Source organism: Apteryx mantelli, chromosome 12, assembly GCF_036417845.1.
Source record: "Apteryx mantelli isolate bAptMan1 chromosome 12, bAptMan1.hap1, whole genome shotgun sequence".
Classification (NCBI taxonomy): domain Eukaryota; kingdom Metazoa; phylum Chordata; class Aves; order Apterygiformes; family Apterygidae; genus Apteryx; species Apteryx mantelli.
The window spans coordinates 28,545,861-28,571,004 of record NC_089989.1 but is presented as its reverse complement, the minus strand read 5'-3'; the positions used below and the strand labels follow the sequence as shown (position 1 = coordinate 28,571,004).

General features: G+C 42.1%; 1 protein-coding gene across 6 annotated transcripts in view; it reads left to right on the top strand.

Annotated features, from left to right (window-relative positions):
• TMCC1 (transmembrane and coiled-coil domain family 1) overlaps positions 1–25,144 on the top strand; it is a 198,376-nt gene that overhangs the window by 121,984 nt on the left and 51,248 nt on the right. The window contains exon 1 of one of the 6 annotated variants that reach the window (XM_067303561.1): positions 3,719–3,765. The exons of the other annotated variants lie outside the window; for them this stretch is intronic. Within the exon in view, the coding sequence (XP_067159662.1) occupies positions 3,727–3,765 (39 nt within the window). The 5' untranslated portion in view covers positions 3,719–3,726. Of the gene's footprint in view, positions 1–3,718; positions 3,766–25,144 lie in introns of those variants that run through there. 6 annotated transcript variants of the gene reach the window in all.

Here is a 25,144-nt window from a genome sequence, read left to right as displayed (position 1 = left end):
GCCATTGCTTAAATCATATGCGGTTAAACTATTTAAATGTGTGTGGCTAACACAGGTGGCCTCATGGCCATGATCACTTCTGTTGCTCTTCCCTTTTCTACTGCCTGCTGCATTCACTTGTTGTGTTTTGTATTCACGTGATAGTTTATTCGTGTCCGTGAATGTCTAGCTTGCCTATTTGCAGTGTCTGCAATGATCCTATCATTCCAGTCATGTCCATCCCTTGAGATAGGTGCTTCTAGCACAAACCATGGAGCTGAATTCAGGCCTTTGCCTGAATTGGCTAGTTTTTCCATCTGTAAAATGGGGCTAGTATGAGCATTTGAGCATTATGGAGCTGAAAGTTGCATTTTAGTGGCATTCTCAACCAGCTGGCATTTGCAGATTTTCACGCTTGCTGATTGCAGGTTGATACTTTGAATCCAGTTTTTCTACTTCTTCAAACAGAACTGTAGAAAATCTCAATCAGTTTTTCAAGTGCCTATCTGGATTACAACTGAATCCAGGTATAACACACATGCAGTGTCTCGTGTATTCCACATTTTTTTTAATTTTGCAATTGCACAAAGCCACTCTTACTGCTCTTTTGGAGTTATGGTTTCTGGCTCACAGGGATAACTTTTTCTGTCTTGGTTTTTGAGGTCATTACACAGAAGCCATCTCTACCACTTTTTAAAAAAGATTCTTTCCTTTTCAGGGGGAAAAAAAGTGCTTATTGTGGGCAGGAGCAGAGTTTAGAGTTCGACCGAGAAAATATGCAGTCTGAAATGGCTGATCGTACTGCCTGTGTAGCTGCTTTACTCGGCTGTGGTCAATGTTCATATTGCTTATGGCTGTGTTGACTCCAGCAGCTCAGTTTTGGTGGCAGGCAGAGGAAATGCACTTCCCTCCCTGGATCAGGCCAGCTCTGTGGCGTTAACTCAATGCAGCGCCAGACTGGTGACCCTGTAATTAGTGAGATTCTAGTCCATCTCCACGTCTGCCTTAAACCTAGTAAAAAAACCTGTTTCTACGTTTGGTCTAGCTGTTGAACAAGGTCTCAGAAACCCTGCAGAATATGTGGGATTCCCTCTTTTTTCCACCAAGCATCTGTTTTCTTCAGATTTTCTTACTTCTTGTTCTAGTGTTTTACACCAACAACTGGACCTCTCAGTTATGATTTATCAAAGAAAAGTGGAGGGTAAATGAAAAGCAGCTTTCAGATACAATGCAGTCACAAGCACTTTTACAACACTCTGCATGGTAGATGCTTCTATAAAGTAAAATATTTGCCAATGATAAGCAACGGTTTTCTAGCTACAATAAAACTGTGTTTTCATTTTTAAATATGCTTAACTACCTAGTAATTATGGTAATTCTCTTGCCTGTGCAAATGATCTGACTAGAACAGAAGGTTGCATTTGTCTCCCCTGTTTGTGTGAGGGGCTGAATGGACAATTCAGGATATTTTTTATTATTTTATGAATACACACACTTCAAAATATGGAAAATATTGGCCACATTCTATAAATGTGTGTGAACATATACTGCTGACTAGAAGTGGCATACCAAGAACATCAGAAACTTAAACCTGGAGCGTATCTCCTCCTTGCATCAGAACATTGACGTCAGCCTTCATTTTGGGTGGCCGTTGTACAACAGCTGACAACCATGCAAAAATGTGTAAAATACTTGAAAAAATCAAGATGCCAAGACATACCTCTTGTATATGGAAGTCCATTTACTCAGCTCCTGTTCTTATTGCACTTACTGCTGAGAGAATTTCACACAAATATTTATTATAACATATAAGAAGCTCCAGCAATAGGTCCCAAGCAAAGGAAGACACAGACCAGCACCAAACAACTAACTTGCAACCAAAGAACCCAACCTGTAGATGCTATCAGCCATACTATTTTGCCTGTGTCTCATTTTCTTAATATCTGAGTGCCTCCCAAATATTAATTATTCTGCTTTCACGTAAGGCTGTGAAACATCTTTCTCATTTTGCAGATAGGGAGTTAAGTTGTGTATATAATACAATGCGTCCAAGGTCCCACAGGAATTTTGTGTCAACACCAGGATCCAAAATCAAGCCACCGCTGTCTAACACCTTAACTGCATGACATCTGTCTCAGTAGTAAATGCTCTTGCGCTGCGAAATGCAGGTTTAGATGCCTATAACAATGTGAATAATACAGCAGAATATAGCCAAATCAAAGTAGGCTGTCACATTACATTATATACCCCAGAAAAAATGTATTTCCTACTGTTACTGGTGTTACTAGAATACAGAAATAAAAAATTTTGTCTTCAGTCCTCTCAGAATAAGTTCAATGTACTTAGTGTTTTTGCTTTAAATATTGCCTTACTGCTTCAGTGAATCACTGCGGGAAAACTCCTGCCATAAGTGCAATCCAAAAAGCTCGTGGATGAGGTGAGAGCTCCATGTAGGAGTGGTAGTGAAGGATATTCTGGCATCCAGAGCAGTAGAGTGCGGAGGTTTTAAGTTAGGGGAAAAGAAGGAAATGAGAGCAAACTTACAGGCACGAGGCAATTGCAAAAAGGCTTAGAAAGAAAATCCTGCAAAGTCCAAAGCCAAAAATGCTGAGGCAGGACTGTTTGAGAAATTGACTTATTTCCAGATCATTTTGAGATCCTGGTTGTATTTGGGATTTTCAGTTGTTCCTACTCCCTCCTCCTTTCGCCAGCATCCTGGCAGTTGCCTGAGCTGATCCATTAAGATCTGCATTCGTGTCCGAATGGTGCAAGATGGAAATGCACGTGTCCTTGCTGTGGGTTTCTTGAGACCCCGTAGAGCATTGCTGCGGGTATTATAACAAACTAATGGAGTCCTATAATCCCCTATAATCCCCTTTTCTGCTGTGCCCATCCCTTACAAATACTGTAAGGGGAAAAAGAACAATTTAAGTATTCAAAGCCACTCTTATGAGGACATTTGTACAAATGACAGTGTCCCTGGCTATTTCCCCAAAGGTCTTTGTTGCCTATTTGTGGGGGGAAGAGAGAAATATTTTCAAGTGTTTTCTTATGATCGTAACAAGATAATCTATATGGATTTCAATAGAAGAGTTGAACCTGAAGTGCTGGAGTATGTGGCAGCAAGTAGAGGACTGTAGTGATGGCAGGTGGACGCTGACCTGGCTCAGCGACGTTTTCCTCTGGATCTTTCTGACTCTTTGGATGCCGAGTGTCTGTGCTAAGGCGGACTTGTGAGTTTATTGCTGTTGCAGCATGCTCTGGCAGCCTGGAATGGCTTGTGGCCGTGTTGTGCCCATGCTGTACAAGCGTTCGGTGTATGGTGGAGTTTCTGTAAAAAGAAATATCTGTATCTGTAGGTAGCTGCTCCGCTCGCGACTCCGTCCGGCCTTTCCAGTGAGCGGGGCGGGCTGGAGATCGCGACCCGCGCGCCGGCGGCGGCTCCCGGGACCGACCCGCGCCGCACCGGGGCCGAGGGACGGAGGCGGCGCCCGGCGGAGCCTCCCGGGGGCTGCGGGCTGCGGGCCGGGGGCTGCGGCCGCCTCCTGCGGCGCCGGGAGCGGGGAGCGGGGCCGGGAGCGGGGCCGCCCGCAGGCAGCGCCGCGGCTGCGGGGCCGCCCGGTGCTGCGGGGCCGCCCCGCCCTGCCCCCCCCCCGCCCCGCGGCGGCGGGAGGAGCGACGAGGCGGGTTTAAGTTGGGGGCGCGGACGGGGCCGCCCCGGGCGGCGGCTGCGCGGCCCCGCGGACCATGGTGCAGCGGTTCAGCCTGCGGCGGCAGCTCTCCAAGGTGGGCGGCGGCGGCGGGGGGGCGCCCGGGGCGGGGGGCGGCGGCTCCTTTGTTCTCCGCTGCCCCCGCGCCAGAGGCGGGTTGGGTTTGGGGGGGGGCTGTTCCGCCCGCCCGCCGGCGGCGGCGCGGGTCTCGTGCCGGGGCGGGGGGGGCCGCGCCGCGCCGCGCCGCCGAACAAAGCCCTCGCTGCGGCGGGGCCCCGGCGGCGGCGGCTCCGCGCGAGCCGCTTTGTTCGGGAGCCGCCCGGCAGCCGAGCGCGCTGGGTCGGCGCGGCCGCTGGAGCAGCGCCGGGAGAAGGCAATCCCGCAGGAGGCGAGGCGCTGCGGTGCGCTCCAGGTGGGAACGCGGCCCCGCTCTCGCACCTGGACGGCTGCACCGGCCTGCTCGTCCCTGTCGGACACGAATCGGTGTTTAATTAGGCGTTTAAACAACAAGCCCGGTTTTCGCATTGCATTTAAACTCTTTTTTTTCCCCTGAAAGTGTGTGCATAAAGGTTTCAAATTTTAAAATGCTGTTATCAGCATGTAAAACAGGTCAGTATTCGCTTCCCACAGACTGCGCTGGGAAAGGCTATGGTTTTGCAATAAATTGGTATTTTATTTATTTCTGTTTCTTTGAGTATCTCCTCGCCTTAAAGACACTGAAGCGAGCATTTCAAGGGGGTGTGAATAAGGGAAACTTCCATCTTTTAATAGTTTACCTTGTTCCACGCCAAGAGCTGTGCCTGCAAGCAGAACAAATCTCCGCAGGCAGGAGAGTTTAATCTTCCCTCAAAAGTGACTTCATCTGGTTAATAATGAACTTCATATCTAAGCCCTGCCTCTACGGGGCAGCTAAAGTAGTCTTAAGTGAACCAGTTTGGAAACTCCATTTTAAGTCTGGTTGACAGAGGCAGGCAGTGTGAATTTGGAGATTGTTTAAACTGATTTTACTACGGGAAAACTGTTTCCGGTTTGTTTTTCTATCACTCTCTCCTTTTTCGTGTTGCCTGACAAAATTGTGTTTTGCACTGAATTAACTCTGATCATGTCAAACCTGCTTTAAACGGTCACTTAGCCTCAGCAGCTTGTTAGCTACTTAGTTTTACTTGAAAATGACAAATAACTTTTACAGTATATTGAACTAAAGGAAAAAAAATGAGAGATTGGAATTGTTTTTCTTGAACAGGAAATTGTGTAGAGATTAACTTGGTGTTAATTGTTCTAGCTCTTGATCCTTATTTACCAAAATAAGGAAAAGCGTAGTTATGTGAAGGAACAATCAAAATAGATTCCGCTTGTCCGGATTTGGACGTGGGATGGGGACTCCATCTCCCTGTCTCTGTGCTGGTCTTTGGGACGGGATTGGGAAAGTCACTTTATCTTTGGAACTCTTTGCAGGGGACAAAAGAGGTAGCAAATGGCCTCAGAAAGAACTCCATGATCCCACATATTGGTGGGAAATAGTAGAAAAGACATAGAATTTTATCAATATATTTTTCAGCTAAAACATAATGACTGCCAGACAATATAAAATAAGGCAGTACTTTATGAATGTTTCTGAGGCAAAAATCAGGACTCTTTTATGGTTCAGAGTTGAGGGTCCAACGTTGGCAAGTGTTTATGTGAGACCTGGAGCACCTGCTACCAAGATGTGTCCTCTTCTTGGATAAAATAGGACATTACTAAATGGTGCGTGTTTGCGTTATGCAGCCGCAAGGTCAACATTTCAGATTCTAGCTGAATTTAATGGTGAAGGTTTCAAAATGAATGTAACTATGCAGATTTGAGAGTTACAAACGGAAAAATGCTGTCTCCGGTACACGTAAAACATCAGCGAAGAACGCGTAGGGCTTGATGATGCAGGGCTGAGCCTTGAAGAGCTGGTTTCACTCCCAGCATCGCTGTTTGTGCTGCGTGGCCTTGACCAAATCCCTTAAGCGCTCTGAGCCTCTCTCCTCCTCCTGTGAACGGGGTTAATGCCTTTCTCGTATTTACATAATGGCTGTCAACTTTTGAAATACTGTTCCAGGGAGAGCCGCTGTAAGTACTTAACCTTATACTGAACTATAAAATGTTTGCATTTGAGAAAACCCATTGTATTGGGAACTTCAGAAAGTTGCACAGCCTTATCTTCAAGTGTTATTGCTTGTTTTGCATAAACCAAATCAACATTTAATATTTGTGTGTGACTGCTTGGATATTAGTTTCCCAATTTAAATGCCCGTAACTGTTAAAAATTGGAGCCATAAATTATGCATTTTTACTGTTAAAACTTAAGGCAGAATACTTGATGGCTTTCAGTTTGGTTCAACACACATCTTCCCCAGCCCAAACTCAGATTATTCACTTTACGTTTGTTTCCCCCCCCCTCCTTTTTTTTTCCCTCAGTATGCAAAGCGTTTTCCAAGTGTTTTGGTTCCCACCGCTCTCCATCTTGTACTGTTTGGAAACCCTTGGAGGGCCTGCAATTACTGTCACCCAAAACCTCAGAAAGTGCTGCTGCTATGTTATGTTCAGTTGGGGAATTCCCTCGCTCTTGGAGTGATAGTACAAAACTGTTTCCAACTGTTTCTCAGCTTGATTTCGTCCAGATGTTTTCGCTGAGTTTATGAAAGTAAAATAATGGAGATATATATGAACTGTATTCAAAGAAAGCTTTTCTCAGTTAAAATCCATACCAGTGGCCTTTTTAAGGTCAGCTTTCCCAGAAAAGATTTAGGTGATCCAGATAGTGCTTTCATGTATGGCTGAACTTTTGACTAGAAAAGGCCAGGTCTAAATTAAAGAAAGAATGAAAGAAAAAAAGACAAAAAAAGAAAAGTATTTTTGGTGAAATAGAATGACAGTTCATTTAACCAGCATGTTAAATGCTGTTAAAAAGCCATGGACTGGACTCTTTTGTTCTAATGTACTAAATGAGTTTATAACCACCTGAAGTGTGTGTGTGTGTGTGCCGAGTTTACTTGTGGGAGAGACTTCACTGGATTGTGCCAGAATAGATTTGGCATATTCTTATTTGAGCTATAAGATATTCCATGTATTCCCTAAAGGAAGTGCCATTAGTCTTTCTAATGTCTGTAAACAGACGTGGAGTAATACATAGTGCTAAAACAATTTAGCTCTAAAGTCTCTGTCCCTGAAACTAAAAGACATTGGCGTGTGGAATCCTGGCGCTTGGAGCTCGAGAAGTGTCTGGTCCCGGGGCGAAGGCAGTGGTGCTTCTGGGGCTTCCCAGAGTCCGACACCTGCCTCTGTACGTCTGCATCCCTTCTTTCTGTGTCTGCCTCTGGCTTGAGGAGGGAAAGTCCCTGAGGTTTGTAACACGGAAGTAAATTACCTGGTCCTTTCTCAGGTCAGTAAAACAGTTACCCGGGAAGTTAATGGCAGAGTGCCTTCGTGCTCCTGAGCTCAGGGCCAGTTGTTGTGTGACTGTTTCCTATCTATCTCTGTTCTAGAATGAGAAATGCATTTGTTGGTAAGATCCATTTTTGGGGATTCTCAGCTCTTAAGATGAATTTTTTTCCTATCTGAAAGAGGCTCATTTTTACAGCAGCATGTCTTATTGGTAAACCCTTACCAAACACATAAAGACACATCAGGCTGTTCTTATCTGTTTATTGGAAAAAAGCTCTCCTAATGTTGAATATTCAAAGCAGAAATTGCATTTAGCAAAGATATAGTGCTGATTGCACTTTTATAGCTAAAATGATTAAAAGATGGATGCTTCTATTTGTTTGGCCTGCTTGGCTCTTATGATATATAGCATCAAAAAATCCCATCTATGTTCAGAGTGCATCTGTTCACTATAAAATATGTAAAATAATAATTCTCATTGAGTTCTCAGTAAAACTGTTCACAGAGCTGGGATTTAATATATCTTGGCTGGTTAATATAGTTAGAGGGGGAGAGTCAGAAGTGAGAGGAAGATTTGGTAATCTGATGCATTTTAACCCTATTCTCGTGTTAAATAGAGCAGCAGACGAATGGTTTCCTATGGCTCTTCAAATTCCGCACTGCTAGCGGAATGCTGGTTTTGAATGAGTACTGCCAATAACAAGAAATATCATCAACTTTTCCAGGCTAGATGGGGCTCTTGAGAAGGCTTCCGCTGCATAGCCTAATTCCCGGGAACGTCTAGGAAAGTGTTGCAGAGGTGTTGCCTTCGTCTTACAACAGGAAAATGAGCTTCTGGCACTCTGGTGACCAATCTGTCCATTTTAAGAAGTAGGAGTAACAGGTTTCTTAAGGAGTTTGTCCCGTCTCAGTCTAACGCCCTTGTGAACGCCATGACAGTGCACAAGTAAAAGAGACTTGGAGCATCTCCTTACATGATGGCATTGGTAATTAGCAGTGAGCATAAGCTTATACCTGCGGAGAGATTGGAGGTTTGAACAAGCATTTCTCTTCATGAGGAATGACACTGCAGATAGTTCCAGGAAGCTCCGTTACCCCTGTGCGTGCCAGCTGGGGGCTGGTAAATTGCTTGGGGTGGTTCGTTGCCAAACGGGCTCATGACCTGAATGGACATAAGCACAGACTACGAGTGGAATGCAGCTTACATAAATGCATCTTTTATTTTTATAATGAAATTCCACAGCTCACGGCTGTTTGCTTTTTAGAATGTCATCATACTTTGTAATGGGCGCTCACGTGGAGCGGGATAGCAATAACAATTGGAATTTCCTACCAGCAGTGATCAAAGGAAGCATCAGAGGTGTCGGCATCCTTACTCTGAATGAGTCACCTTTAGGGGTCCTTTTCAGAGATTGATGCTCGTGCAGTCTTTGCCCCTCTCCCCTGCATTCCTCCATGATAAACCACTTGGCTTCTTCTGCAGCCTTTGCTTCTCCAGAGGCAAAAAATAGTTTGCTTGAGGTTCAGGGAAAATGAAATAATAGGAGCAAAAGGGCTTGAGTTAATTTTAGCACTGGCCTGACATCCAGCTTTGGGCTCCCTAACTTGACAAAGGCATGTGGTTAAGGATGTGGCAGTGGCCTCCAAGATAATTCTTACTAAGGGTTTGTTGTAAACGCTTGTGTTTGGTAGACAGAGAAAAGGATAGTAAAGGTTTCATTCAGAGGATTTCGGTGTCTCGGAGAGAGAAGGCAAGATTTGCCCATTCTGTAAGTTAAATCTGCTCCTTTTTTCCAAAGTTACCTCTCTAAGATGACTGTGGCCGTACAGGGTGAGTTGATTATTGCATTCCTCTTGCCACTGGACCATGACTGGGTCATAATATGCTTCTATAATCGATATATGAACGCCTGACTTGAATAGTAAAAGTTCAAGTATCTTTCACACCATGATTTTCATATTTGGGGCTGTGTTTAGGATAAATTGGCAGGGTAGTAGGGCTCCTCCTTGAGTTTTCTGTCCATTAGATTGACTTCTGTCTTCAGGTCTATTATTCCAACTTGTCCTCAAACTAAATGTGGTCTGTGTTTCAAGAAGAGAAAGATGCTCAGCGCAGGTGCAGTTTTGACTGTCGATGTCTTTCCATGGCACGATGCCTCGACACAGGGTCTGCGGTGCCTTAGGGCTCCGAAGGAATTGTACGGTCTGTTCGCGCCCCCTCCCTACATCCCGCTGTTCTGGGGCTCGTGTTGGCCGCGCGGCCACGGGAGGCCAAGCGGGCCTGGTCAGCCTGTCGGCACACGGCGCGGGGTCCCGGCACAGGGTCCTGGTCAGGTGCCTTGTGGAGCCGGTGCGAGTGGCCCCGGGGGCCCTGCCTGCCACGAGGACGATGCGCCGTGCCGCCGGTGTCCGGGTGCTCGCCGGGCGGCCGGCCCGGCCACAGCAGAGCCGCTCCTTCAGCCTCTCGCAGAAATCTCATCGCCAGCTTTGTGCGAGAAAACACACTGATATCGAGTCGTAAGTAGGTTAGCATCCGAGCAAAGATAAGTTCAGAAGCTTTCATAGCTCAGAATAAATAATACGCCGAAGGTTCTGTTGTTTGACAAACCAAAGGGAGTTTTCAGAAAGCCAAAGTAACCCTCCTTCAAGCCTTCAAAACGCTGTTTTTAGTAAGAAGTGGGGGATGTTTCTCTGTTGCGAACATCTGAGCTGCAGGTTAGGTGGAAACAACCATCCAAGTGCAGCGGTGCTTCTGAACCGAGAGGTCCCAGTAAATCCGTCGCAGCATCTGCCCGAACCGGCGTTCGGCTGAGAAGTGAAGTTCTTCTCCGCAGCAGCCTCTCTGTCTCGTCTCAGACCCCTTCCTAAATGAAACGAACGTGGGAGAAATGACCCAGTGGCGCCATGGGCAGGTGGGGGGCTGGCGGCGAGGCTGATGGCGAGTGACGCCGTGCACGGAGGCACGCGCTCCCCGTGCCCGCCAGGCCCGTCTGGTGTGTCCTGACAAGCGTCTGCACTCCCGAGAGCTGCTTTTTCTGCTGCTTGTTTGCTAGAACAGTCGCAGGGGATAGGACGGATTTTCTCTGCTGACTGCTGGAGCAGTTGTAGCTGCCACTCTTATGCCATCGGCCCGTGGGGGTTTGTAAGAACACGAGGCGCCTTCTCTCTCCATGAACCGAAATTGCTGGATGACCTGTTATTGCGGTGCAAAAGTTCACAGCCTTACAGCAAGTTTAGCTCTTAATTAGAGAGAAGAGGACAAGCATGTGCCACAGTGGCTGTGAATTAGCAGAGTCTTGCAAGTGAAGTTTTTTTAATGCTTTTTATTTATTATTTTTAAACGTCATTACGTATCTCTTGTGACTTAGACAATTTTTCTTAACACCTGATTTTGATGTTACAATAAGTAAAATATTAATTCCAGTGCTGTACACTTGCAGTCTAACCTTTCTTGTGTTTGGATGGATTCTTTCCGCGACATCCTTAGACAAGTCTTCCAGGTTCCGGAATCGGTCTCCCTGCAAAATTCATGACAGGAGGAAACTGGGGACTAATCACATCAAATAACTCAGTACTGAGGGTCATTAAATTTTAAAACAATGGATTTTTTTGTTACTATGCAATAAGCAAAGTTGTACACATAGTTCAGAATGTTACTTCAGATGTGAGTCTGAATATCCCATCTTTTAAAGACAGAAATTAATTCACTTTAAAATGTATTCTAAAGATGCAGTTCAGAGACCTCTGAAATCAGCTGGTATTTGAATCAGGAATTCAAATTACCGGGATTTTGGAAGGGAATATTTCGCTATATACTTGAATTGTGAGCTTTGGGAATATTTAAAATAAGCATGAAAAACTGCTAGGGAAATGAAACAAGATTTTAATCCTTCAAAGAATATCTATGAAAATATTAGTGTACATTAAAATATATATAATTGTAACTAGATTTGAAATCAAAGTAATAAAATGTTTCAGCAACACATGGTGATACCATCTGACTTTTCTGATAGGGTAATCAAAGGGCACGTAGTTAGCAAGAATTCAGGCCAAGACCTCATGAATAGAAACTAATTTCTTTTCTTGAGCGCTGTTGGTAAACACTCAACTACAGAAACGTTTTTCTCCATATTGTCTGCATACATTATGCTTAACTCTTAGAAGCCAGCTAGCACTGATGTTGTCGTCTTTGGAACATTCATAACGAATAAAAGGTTAATTTCCAGAATTACTAACTACTGCCAAATAAAATGAAATTTGAAGGAGTGTTTAAATAAGCATGGGATAACCTTTATGTTGGGGGCTAACCAGCAAAAACCTGCCCTGAAATCAATCGTCAGTATTGATTGTAGCATATCAGTGGATTTGCCAAGAGGAGCGAGGTCATAAATCAATCCTTCGAAAAGGAGCTGAAGTATTTTTAAGTTCAGATGCAATGTCTTCTGTGGATTAGCAAAACTGCAGAATGCTTGTATGTGAGTAGGGACAGTATGTAGCCATGTCTGAACCATGTAACACTGTGATCTGGAAATACTGCATCACTAAATGCAGCTTTCACATTTATGTAGATTAGTGGTTATGATGAGGATCAAAAGTGGTTGGATATCATCACCCTACTTTTAAGCTTAGTACCAGTGGAGTACCTACAGTCCACCTATACCCTTAATACTTGCAATCCACCTCCCTCTATGATATCTTTATAGTAACGATTGCAGGCCATATGTGGTTGAAGTGTTTTTACGCGACCTCTCTCCTCTAGACGTAAAGATCAGAAAGATCATGCCGTCTTTCTCTTACCCCTGGAACAATACTCTCAGCTATGTATATGCCATTAAATAAGGTCAAAGCACTAAAATAAAACAGAGGATTTTGTGCTTTCCCCCAAGTAAGTGCTGTTCAGCCACCTTGGGATCTTCATATTGGCAAACAAAAAGAAAAGAATAATCAAGCTAACAAATGTATCAGTAAGTGCAAGGAAAGAGAAATGAAACTTTGATTTTTTTTTTTTAATTGCCTATTTGGGAATGTTTTGTTTGTAATGTTGCCTATTTTAAACATCTGTTGTGAGCACATGGTTTAACACACTGAAATGTTCCAGATAAGTGGGTAGTTGTTACAGCTACCAGGCTAACCTTGGAGGAAAAAGGAAAGGGTGAGTGTTGTAGAAAGTAAGGATGTGGTGTGCTGATATAGGATAGGTTCATAAATAGGAATTTTAAAGCAGCCTGGATAATGCAAGGTAGTATATTATACTAATATTTAAAATACTGCTGGTATGTATGTTACAAACTCTTCTGCATAATGACAATGGAATGTGTAATATTCAAAAGTTTCCTCATGTTTCCAAACTCTCTTTTTTTCCAGACATGTTTCTCAAAGACTAAAAGCACAGCATCTCTAAGTGAATGCTATATTCAGAAACCTGAATGTGCTTACTGTCTTCTGGTTTTTCAGATTTTCAGTTGGGAAGGTGTCAGAGAGTCCATTACTCTTTTTTTGCTTGCTCAAGCACGCCTGCCTGCGGGGTGCACTGAAACCCACTGCCTACGCCACCGATGTGAAAGGCCCCAGAATCCTGTTGGTGGTGAACAAAAGCTTCACAGGGGAAAGAAATATTTCCTTCATCAGAAATAAATTATTTCAGCCTGATCACATGGGCAACAAGACAATAGGAGCAGAGGAAATGAAAAGCTTCAAGTTGGTGGGGAGGAGGTGTTTCACTCGAGGGTGGATTGCAAAGCATGTGAAATATTAGTGCAGAACTGTTGCCCACTGGTCTTCAGTGTTCAGGACTACTGTTTTGGATTAGGACTAAAGTTTACTATTATTTTTCTCTATTTAAATAAGATTTAGTTGATGTGTGTTTCTTCTTTCAGTGAAATGTAGATTGCCTTTCTTTAACTTAAAGGTTAAAAAGCATTCCTCTGCTTTGTATGCAGAAAGCATTAATTTCAGTAGGAGTCTGGCATATCTTGGGATCAGGCCCATTAATTTCAGAAATAATACTTACTGTATTACAGAGGTGCGGAGTCCTGGAATCGAGTAGAGAAATTATCTCTTAGTCATAGATATTATGTGGTGGGATAAAGTGCTATAAACTTAAATACCTGTCAGATTTGGAGCTCTTTTTGCATTTGTGTTTGGTGCTTTCAAAATTAATGGTCCAAATGGAATAGTTGTTTAATTACAATAATGTATTAGCAATAATCTGATAACTTGATCTGTTCCGTCCTTCTACCTTTTTTATTGGGTTACATATGAGTTCATTTAACCTGGAATTAAATTTTTTTTTTTTTTTCCTGAAATGCTGTATAGATCCTCTGCAGAGGTTCAGAGGTATGCTATAGCCTCCATACATTACGTAAAATTATCCTATTTGTACTGTAATGGAGTTGAAGGGAGAACAGCGTTTGTACACAGAGTGCTAGAAAGAGATGGTTACATAAAATATGAGATCTTAAATGTTCAAACTGAGACATCTCAAAAATGAGATAATCCACTGAACAGGTAGAAAAAGTTGTGCATTATCCAAACTATTTAGATAATCAGTAGTGAGGAAAGAATTACTCACTCAACAAATGAAAGTCTTAATGCACGCTCTTTCACCCTGTGTTGCTTTTACGTTGCTGAGGGGACTGTCCCAGCCCGGAATGCCGTCAGCACTGCAATGGAAATCCAAATCTCTCAGCTCCTGCTGTACTAAGGGGTGACAGCTCTTGGCAAACACATGGTTAATTTTGCAAGAGAGGAGACTGTGTTCCAGCTATTCCTGCCATTTCATACTGCCCTGTCTCTAGCTAATTGGATGTACTTCAGATACCATCTGTAGCCAACAGAGAGAGGTATCATAAGTTCTGAGCAACTGGCACGTTACTCAGATGAATACTGTATTTCATTCCCTTTGATGTAATTCTCATCTAGACATCCAGATCTGACTGCCAGAACTGGTACCAAAGAGCAAATAAGTAACCTTTTACACATAATCAAAGAATTTTAAAAAATAATAAGCTGGACCAAAAAGGCCTCCTAGTTCTCTAAGACCATTCAAACCATTTCTTCCAGGGTTTTAACAGTAAGCACTACACACTTGAAAGACTCTTATGTTTTGTTGTTGGACCTGAAACATCAAAACTTTGAATACTTACACGCATTTCTTGAATGTCAAGTTATTACTGATCAACTTTAACCTTGCTTTTCTGATATTTTTGATCAGTGAATATATGAAGATTAGCCTATGTGAATAGATGCTCTCTACACAAGCTTCAGTGCCTGGGCTGTAAATCAAAAACTGTTTGTGAGTAACAAGTCTGCAGCAAACAAACAGGCTCAAATATACTTGGGTCAGAAGTATTGGCTTTGAAGGACACTTTTGATGCATTTTGATCGCTTTAGTGCTGTGAAGGGAGAGATGCAAAATATGGGGGAAGCAAGTATGTGTAGTAATGAACAGAGGACTACTTCTCACGTCCAAGGTAACTGTGCGGTTTTAACACTGGTGAACTTGCTGACCAAAAAGCCAATGATTGCGTTGTGTTTTCCTGCTCTTGCATTGAACCTTGGATGACTAGGGTTCAGTATAAAATCTGAGGTGGAAGGAAGTCCAAGGTTTCTTAATCATTTTTGGGTCTTTGGTATCTTGCAGATTTCAAAGGCAGCTCATCATTTAGACTGGCATTTTGACCTATGTCATACATTAAAAAAATCAATCTATCACAAAATGTTGCAACCATAGACAGCCTCTAGGCAGTCTAATTAAAACTCTAGTATTCATTAACATAAGGCCCTAGGCGCTCCGTACTACGATCTTAGATTAGGAAAGGGTTTGAAAAACTGTGTAATAACTTGCAATACTGAGTGTAATAGTTATCTACAAGAATTCCACACATTTCTTTTAAATCCAAACACAGAAACTGCACAGAATGGAATCCCTGCAAGACAACCCACTGTTTTCATGTAATAATGAAGAGCAAACATCTTTTCATAAATCTTATTTTCTGCCATAAAGGTACATACCAGTGGTTTGTTGCATCATATCCAGAGACTGAGCACTTTCAGAGCCCAGCTTAACAGTCTGGTGACAGTGTTTGGAGAAGGAAAATTAGCTGTTTCAATATGATGTATAGATTTGGAAATGAAGTTAATGTGTAGTGGACTGTATCTTTCTGCATCTACGTTGATGCAGAAAACTTGCTGCAGGTAGCAGTACCCTTTACAGTGGCCTGGTTGCCGCCTGGCACATGGTTGCCAGGCGGAAAATGGAAAAGAAGTGGTCTCTTGCCAGCCAGCATCACTGCAAAGCAGCAGCGTTAGTGAGAGGTCTTGTAAAGTGAGCTCTGCCACTCTTTGCATAAAGGTGCAGTGAAATTTAAGTTGATCTCCAGGAAGACCATTAACATATTGCCATTACTAAACATCACTTTTGAAAAATATTGCAATCCCTCAAACAGGGTTGAAGCCTCCAGGTAACCCGAGTTGTGTACGAGCTACTCCCTGCTGAAACTCCTCACGAGCAGAGTTTCTGTAGCACTGCAGGTGAGCTGAGAGCGTGGAGGTCCTGGCATCTCCCTGCCCGGCAGGCGGGACACGGCCGGATTGCCTGCTGCAGTCTGGCTCAGTGTCGTAGTGATTCTCATTTACACAGAGATCTTTGGGTGCTTGCAGAGCTTTTTGGAGTAGAAGCGTTTAGGTCCATTTGAAGTAATTTTATATTGCTTAATACGTTTGGCAATGGCTGGAAGATCATTAACTTAAACACAGTTCCTCCTAGCTGTTAGATTCAATTCTTAACTAAAAGCAACACTACAGTTTTAACTGTTAACAAAGCAGCCCATTTATATCTGAACTCTCACATCTTTCAAATCAAAGAAATAGGCTGTAGATCTTGCTGTCATTTGTAAGTGCCTTTTTAAAAGCCAAATCAAAAGTTCAGATATCCACAGTCAGAGAGCAGTCTTCAAAATTAATTTGATTGGAATTGGCCCTTGCCGCAGAGCAGCAGCACTCTCCTGTGCCTGGTAAGTGATGCCATGTTTCTGACTGTGCAGTCTGTGGATGTCAGGTGAGCTCAAGCCTACTGTGCCCCATCTTCAAGGCAGAAAGAGTGAGAATATAGTTAAAATTTCCATATAGCATCCATCTTAAATGAAAACCAGTTGGATTTCAGGCGTAGTAGCAATAGTGGTATAATAGCAATGTTCAGAGGAAGAGAATGAGTATAAAAACATCTATTTCAGAGAATGTCTAAAAAAAAAGTTCAAACTGATTTTTAAATGTACACTTCTTTATATAAGCATTTGATAAAGGAGTAACACCAGGTACATTGTCTCCTAAAGATCAAATGACGAATGGAAGCAACTTGGTATCATGCTTTGTCTGTGAATTGGTTGCCACCACTCCTTGAACATTAACCCAGCCCACGTACAGCCCTGCCTGCAGGTGCTTTGGTTCAGTGTGCCGCGTGTGTCTCATCTCAGGGCTTAGGGCTGGTCAGTTAAATGTTCCCAGCTTCAGCTGTTGGAGGCCCCTCACTGCTGTTGCGTGGTCCTTCCAATCCCCTCTATACCCGAAAAGCCAAGTAGCTTTTGCTGAGATTTTCCCATTAGCACATTCTGATGATTTAGTGAATTGATAATTAACTCAAGGTTAATGCATTAGCAAGCAGGTATATTCTTCATTTCTTTAGTCTTATACTTCTCGTGCTTGGTGAGGGGAATGAAGTTGTCTGCTCAGGCTTGTATTTGGGATGCTCAGAGCCTGTACCCAGAGGGGAACCGTTGTTACTGTATTAAATGCAGAGTACTCTGTAATGTCATTGCAACCCAATAGCATGTTGTCTCAAAGAACTATTTAAAAGGTTACTTTAGGTATAAAAGCTGACTAGTCTCTTGAATTGTTTGGTCCTAGAAAACAGTGTTTCTGGTCTTTTTGCCATGAATTATCTAGATTGTCTCAGATATACTTGTTGGTGGTGCAGTCGCTCTTCTCACTGTGGTGAGTAAATATGGTCTTCAGTAGCTTGCTTTTTTTGCTTTTCCTCCCAAGTAGCCCAATGGATGGATGGATTTTACAAGGACAACCCAGTTCACATTTTTCTAAAACTTCCATGCAAATATACCATCTCTGTCTCTCTAAATTCAGAGGAAAACAGATGAGACTCTGGCATATGCTAGTTCTGAAACCAAGCTATTATAGGGTTTTTTAGGTTTGGATCAAAACCTGCTGGTTCAGCACCCTGTTTTATAAAACCAATGAGAAAAAAGTATCCAACTGCATAAAGAGGTCTCAGGAAAAGTCAGCTTTTGAGTTGCTTATGAACCTGTAGCATAGGAATTAAAAACCTGTTGATGTCTTGGTTATAGTTTGGGCTATGGATGGGGAAGGGTTTCTCTACAAAGACAGGAAGAAAACATGTTTTTTTTCATGTTCCTCCAGTGTTGCTCATTCAGAGAAGATGAATAAAAGGTAAAATAATTCAGGTTGGAATGGATTTTGGAAAGCATCTAGTCCAGCAACCTGCTCAGCGTTGGATCCTGTTCTCTTATGGATCACGTTAGAATCTGTGATAAGGCAAATAACCTCCCACATTTACTAATGAGCTGCAAAATTCCAGACGAGACCAGGGCTGAAGACATTTCTACTCTGTCAGACAGTCAGAGATTCCACACGCTTAGGTAAAATTCCCTGTTCATACTCTCATTTTCTGAAGAATTTTCCGTTTTTGGAATGGATTCCTGTGAATATGCGTTGTACTTTGGCTGTCATGGTAGTTGTATTCTGCTTTGGGAGTACACAGTAATACAACTGCTGGCAATTTCTTCAGTAATTAATTCTTCAAGGGAGATTTGCATGGCAGTGTCCTTCCATTCCGTTGCCTCTCTGGGAGGAGAGCGGAAGGAACTTCTGCCACGTCTTCATGAGTAAAGCTCTCCTCCTGAAACGAAGGAGAGGGAACAAAAAGCCTCATTTCTGGAAGTGATGGTTATTTATGAAGTTGTTGTGGGACTGACTGTAGCACACTACTGGGGTACTTGACTTAATGAATCTGCCCTCTGCTAAGAGGGAGCGCGCGCGTTGCAGTTCTGTTGTCTGTCTTCGGTCACTTTTGCTCTGAACACGTTCCCCCCCCCCCTCGCCTCTGGGAAACTGCTGCACTCTTGTGAGAAGGACTTTCCAAAGCAGGTGTCCTTCTGCAGCCGAGCACCGTTCTCCATAAAAAAGTGCAGAAGCAGGGGTTGCACAGCTTTTACTGATGTTTCACCTATGCAGATCAGGCATGTTGCAGGTAGCTTCCCTGAGGTTCAACTGTGCAGCACCTGTGCTGGAACTCGATCAGAGCAAGCTATGAATTATTGAGTACTCTGATTCAATAACACAGGAGAAAAATGAAATGCTGTTTTCTTTGGCATTAAAAGATTTAACCCAGTTTCTTATTGTGAGATGTGAATTTATATTGGAGTGTTTTCTTACAAACATAATAGAGAACACAGCGATGATTTAGTCCTTCAGATCAATACAGTTTTCCTTAAGATCTAATTCAAACACACTTAAATTTTGCTTTTAAAGCTAGAAAGAAAGCTTCCTATATATTTTGACACATTATAATCCTCAGGAGGTAATGTTGTATTCAGATTTTTATTCTGTGCCGCATTACAGATCCTGACTAAATCTCTTATGGTTCACTAGAGTGGTGAAAAATCACAAATCTTTTTAACTTTCAGGTCACTTTCAAGTCTTTTGCAACCTAGTCACTGCTTAACTTTTCATACCTTTTTATACATACATTTATCAAAAATCAGAGATTTAGTCCAGCTGATTTGTTTCACATGGAAATGGAAAATTAAATGCATTCAATATGCTTCAATCAGCATGCATCTAATGAAAAAGATGCAGACTGTCTAATACTTTCTATGCACAGTAATTTCTTGTGTGTATATTTCTTTTCTACTTTGATCTAAAAGCTGGCAGAAGGTTGTCTCTTTGTTTTTCTTTATGATATTTTTGGAAATCTTAATTTCATTAAGGGGTTCTGTGTGTCCTCTGAATGATCAGAAGCCCTGTAGTCCACAGGTGAAGAAGCCAAACCTGAGGAAGCCAGAGGACATTCAATAACAGATGTTACAGCCAACACTGAAATCAGCTGCAGTTGCAGAAGACTCTCTTTAAACCTCCAGAAAATGTAAATGATTCATCTGGTCTCTGCTCTTGCTAACATCTTCATTGCTACAAAAAGCTGTGCAAACTGTGAAGTTAAGATTTTGCTTTCTAGGCTACAGTTGCCATTTTAGTTAGAATAGCAGCCAAACTGCTAAGGTAGCGAGGCTGACTTCTCTGGGTTGTAAAAAAAAAAAATTCAAACAAGGTATCCCAAACTCCCGTATTTTAGAATCTGGTTGCTGAAAGCTTGTGTAAGCTCTTGTATTTGTCAACAGAAGCCATTGAGTTTCAAAGGCCATTAATCTGATCTTCCTTCTCAAATCAAACAAACTTCTTCATTTTCAGAATTTATCCTTAGGAACAGTGTCTGAAGACCTGCAAAGCAAAATTTTAATGGTCCAGGGAAGATCTATGTGGAGTGAAAGAAGTAATGAGTTGTAATAGATCCTTGTAGATACTGTGCATGCAGGAACCAGAACACTGCATTCAAAAAAACTGCCTGTTCATGTTTATCAGCTTGGATTTCTCTTCCTGGACTGTGTATGCTGTGGTGATGGTGCGGTTTGTTGGTACGATGCAGTTATGAAGGGAGAGGCCGATCTAGCATAGCCTGTGTTAGAAGTACAGAAGGATGCAGAGTTGGGAGGTAGGTGAGATGCTGCCTGATGAAGTGGCCAACTCCTTCAGAAAGTGGCTGGCTGGTCAAGGCTGGCTTTCCAAGGGAGGGTGGGGAGGGAATAGGGGATGAGATAAGTTACAGCAGAGGCTATCGCTCCCTATTGCTCAGACATAATTTTAGCCAGGCTTTGTATTTGTAAAATTTAGATAAGTTCCCCCCTCTCTCTCGTTTCCAAGGGTGAAGAAATGAATCCTCATTGACATTTTGTGTTAAACTGCTTTTGTGCAGCAGTACCTTGACTGTTAAACACACATTCTCAAGTGTTTTTTGTCTATACCTTCTTTGCCATGTAACTTCTAAAGCACTGTCTTCTCTTTGAAGGGAATATTTATGCTAAGTGACTTTTTGAATGACTGTCTCCTATAATCCACAGGCAGGCATATCTACTTCAGTGCTGTGCTTGCATTAATGCAGTCAGCTGAAGCAGCCCAGAGCTTTGAAGTGGGAGAGGTCTTCCATGGGCCACACGTGATCCGTGTATGCCTCGTGAGAGTCCAGTGAAGTTCAGATGTGAGACTTTTTCTTTTCTGCCATTTTTCCTCTGCAGAATATTACTTTTTAGCAAGGGGAAATGGGGCCACTGCACCCACATATACATTGATAGCTACACTTGATATTACACCTTCAAGAAAATTCATGGTAGCATTAGTATGTCTTACTGCTAGGTAAAGTCAGCAGTTTTCTTCCTTTGTGCTCTGCAGTAAGTCTCGCTCTGTCTCTCGCTCGCTCTGTCTCTTAAAAAACAAAACAAAACCAGAAACACAGTTGGAAGGGGAGAAATAATACTGGGTTTAATCACGTTGATTTTTAACATAACCAAGTGCATGCTTAAGCTCACTTTCTTTAGCGAATCTTGATGCTCAGAATAGCAGAAGATAAATTTCAAGGAGCATCTTCTCTGTTAACATAACTCCTTGACTGTTAGGAAGCAGCATAGAATCATGGGGTTCTGAGCTAGTCTACAGTAATTTGAAAGTAATGAATATGTATATTCAGTATTTCTATCAAAGTTCTCTGAGCTTTTCTGCCCACCAAAATGAAGATAAGATTTTAAGTAGTCTGGCCTGTAACAAGCAAAAAAAGTTGGTAAAGGAACTGCCAAACATATAGCTATACAGAGACTTCGTCTATTCTAGCACATCCTGATTTCTGTTCATATCTGGGCAATTTAAACTAAACCTGGAATAGATATGATATTCCACTCTGTATTCCCATCTTCACCATGCTGTGTAGACAAAGTCATGAAAATTTTGGGTTTATGTAGCTGCAGCTGCACCAGAATTTTGCTGTGTGAGTACACCCCGCCCATCTCTCCTGCCCATAACTCTTTTCACTTTCACCAGAATTCCGAATGTTTTCTTAAGTTCCACCAAATTTTATTCCTAACTGCTGCTGTTCCTCTCTGAAAGCCCTGAGATTTGGGCCAAATGCTTTTCCAGGTGTTTGAGGTAGCACAGAACAACACATACTCCACTTCACTCCATATACCTGTTCATAAAGCTCCTGGAAACCCACTTTCTGTTCTTTGAGGAACTTCAGTGTTATGCTCATGGACCTTTGATTTATGTTCAGTGTTACGGTGCAGTGCTTCAGGTATAACATGAGCTGGCAAATCAGTTGGTGTGTGTGTATGTACATATGTGCATGTATATATATGTACATATGTATACATGTGTACATTAATGTGTAATGCTCATTCCAAACTTTTTTTAAAGTAGCTTCATCATAATCTTATACAGTAGTCATATGAAAAATAACACAATAGTGTGACTTCATAAATATCCATACATGCTTTCTGTGTTCTAGGAAATTAAAATATGTGTGTTTCTGGCCCAAAACACAACATCTGGTGCACGTCTGTTTTAATCTAAGAAATTGCTATAGAGTGTCTTTCTTAGGGTGCAGCTTCATGTTAGAGCCAACCTAACCTAAGTGGTATTTGCCACTGAAGGGAGCAGTCCCGTTCTTCCCCCTTACTCGCACCCACATGCTGTTCCCTTGGGTTAGATCTAGCACTTGTGCAACTGTGTGAAGAGTTAGTTCAGCTGGTTTATCCAGTGGGAAACTAACCACACCAAAAGAGAGGAGAAGGGAAGACGGTCTGCCATTGGATCAGCCCCCTGAACCGGCGCAGCATGCAGCTGGGTCTAATGCAAGGGAGGCTGCAGGAGCATGTGAAGATGGGACGTGCAGAGGAGGAGAGCAGGAGCACCCCTTTCAGTGGCAGTATTCTGTTAGATCTGCTTGGCTGTAACACGAAACAGCACCTTCAAAAATCGGGAGTGGTGGCTCCTTTGCAGGCCAAGGAAATGGAAGCACAGTGCTGCATTTGATGTTTCTCATTTGCTTGCAGAGTGCTGCTCAGCAGACAGTGGGATAGATTCTTAGTTTCCATGGGTCAACCAAACTGACCTTGTTGGATTTTTTCAATAACTTATTTCTTTAAATTAGGTTGTGTTTATTATCAAAATGTTGATCTTCTGTAATATTCAGTGAGTCTTGTATCATACATACATAATAGGCTTTTGAGTTTGTTGTTTTATGCTGAAAGATGAAGAAGATGCTTTTCATGCCAGCAGCGAGTGGAAAAAAAAAAAAACTTATGCAAAGAAATCATTGTGCCATTTTAGACTTGAAATAACTTTCAGTTGGGTCTAAAAAGGCCAGGCAAGGCATTCTCATTGACAGTTGCAATTCAGTCACAGTTCACACAATATAACTGTATCTCCCATTTTCTCATAGCTAGATAAAGTGTCACTATAAACATGTTCTTTCTGCATGCAAATGATAAAGCAGTTGTGGTTTGCAGGATAAGGGAGGAACTCAAATACTCAGAACTGGAACTTTGTGACTTCAAACCTTATAGGCTATTTCAAGACAAATATCTGCTATTTGGTTGTCTGTAGCAAAAATAGAAAGTTGGTTGCTGCAAGTGCTTTGTTTCAGAAGTCCTATCATTACACTGTTTTCCACACTGAACATATTATAAACATCTGCTTTAAAAAAAAAAGAGCTTCCTACCTGAGGAGTATGGTTACAGATCTATTTTGGAGAGGTACTAATTCTTCCTTTACAAATTTTCTCAAAGCCATTGAGCTATGTTGATCTTTTCCAGATCTTCACTAACTACTTAATTTTTACATATTGTCCCAGAATTTTATTATGTAAAATATCATGTAAAGGTCTTTGTTCATGGTGTGGAAAAAAATCTGTGGTAAACTCTGAGGGACGGTAGGTCAACTTTTAATGAGCCTTGACTCAAGCATTTTGTCAGATATGTAAAATTCTGGACTGTACTGTGTTGCATTTCATGTTATCTTGCTTAATGCTCATAAAATTCAGTGTGTGCTGCACTTTCCTAATGCATATGGAAAAAAAGGTCTCTTCTTTGAAGAGATGTAGCATTAGGCTGGGCAAATCCAGCAACAGTGTGAATGGTGGCCCCCCAAAAGAGAAGATGATACTAAGTGATTGCCTGAACAGAAGATTTGGGGTTTTGTATATATGAAACATTTAATCCAGGATTACAGGCATAGATCATCTCATTTCCTCAAGAAGCACAAGATCTGGTACTGTTGCTCAGTAATGTAGGAAAAGGTCTTTCCTCCAGATGTCACTGGAGATTCTCTAGAAATTGGTCAAACACGTTTATCCCATTTACTAAATTTTGAAATTTTATCATTTGAGAATTTTTTTTGCTTGGCAAAATAAATATACCTTCATTAAGTAAAAAGTAGATCTCAAATGGGTGGAATTACTGCCCTAAAAGCAGATTTGTAGTTTGAGTGTAAAAACCAGAGGACAACCATTTGCAGGGACTCCCCTGGCATTGTCTTTCTCTGATAATTCTGCTGTTACAGGTTCATGCAACAAATAATTTTCTGTAGTGTTTGGTTCTCTTTGCCACCTTGAGAAATCATCTCAGTCTGCATGAATGTGGACCCGAAGAATACGCTGTTAAGCTTCCTGAAGTGGCTGTTTGGAACCATTTATGGAAGAGTCCTGTTGTCACTGCCACGGTCATTCTTCACTTTAGATCCCACATTGACTGCAGAGAGAGCTACTGTAATGCAGTTTCCTCATCAGCTGGAAATCTTCCCTCCTTCATGCTGCAATTGCTAAAAAACATTGGACGAGTGGGGAGAGAGCCTAAATAAGAATTCTTAATTATCCACTTCAGTAGTGTGTTTCTTGCCCCTTACATACAGAGTCACTTTACCTTTTCTCACCTTATTTTGGTGTTTCTCTCTGTAGCTCTTGGGCTCTGCTGCCTTCCGGAGTAGTTCACTAGACAAATTAGCCTCCTAATGTGTTTTGGAGTGATGTAGCTGTTTGTTTATTTTTCATCTTCTCCATCCCAAACACCCTTCCTGCCTTTTCTCTCTCCAAAACATAGCAATAATTTGAGGTAGGATTCCTTTTCTGGTGCTATTTGTTTACACATTCCTGATTTTATTTAACAGAGCCTTGTGCCAATTAGACACATATTTCATCTTCCAGTTAAAAGAAAAAAAAATCCTTCAGTTTTATCCCTTTCTTACTTGTCAGTAACAAAGCTTCTCTGAAATGTTTAGAGGGAGAGAGTTTAAAATTAGAAAGTCCAAAATTAGAATTGTTTGCAAACTGTGAGGAAAAAGAACCTTAGGTTCTTTTACTATTCTGGTCAGAACAGAGTAGACTTGCATCTAGTAATGTTTGTTTTCATCTGTCATTAATGTAATCTATTTAGAGAGAGACTTAGAACTCTGCTGTGGTAGCTTGGGAAGATTTACTAATCTGCCATTTAATTTCTAAAAAGACCCATATTTTCAGACGTTCTGGTTTGTGGTGTTGTGCACCATCTCCTGCCAATGCCTAGTTTAGCCTCTGCCTCCATTGCACACTGTAATTATGTGCAGGGGAAGTAAAAGCCCATGCCAATTTGCTTTGGTCAGAGAGCTTCCCACAAGTGAGCAAAATGGCTATAACCGTTTTTAGGTGCCAAATGTGATATGAAAATTCAACTTTAAAATAATTTATTCTTTTGTCTGCTCTGTTTCCAGAGTAGTTCTTTATGGTTAGGTACACTCTCGTTCTCCCGAGAAGAGTTGCTGTTGCTCAGGTTGATAGTTGTGTTGCTAGCTGGCATGGGCTGGATCATTTTTTAAAGCGTCCATGTGATCTGGGTTAAAATGTATATAGTGATGAAAATATCGTAACAGAAAGGAATAAA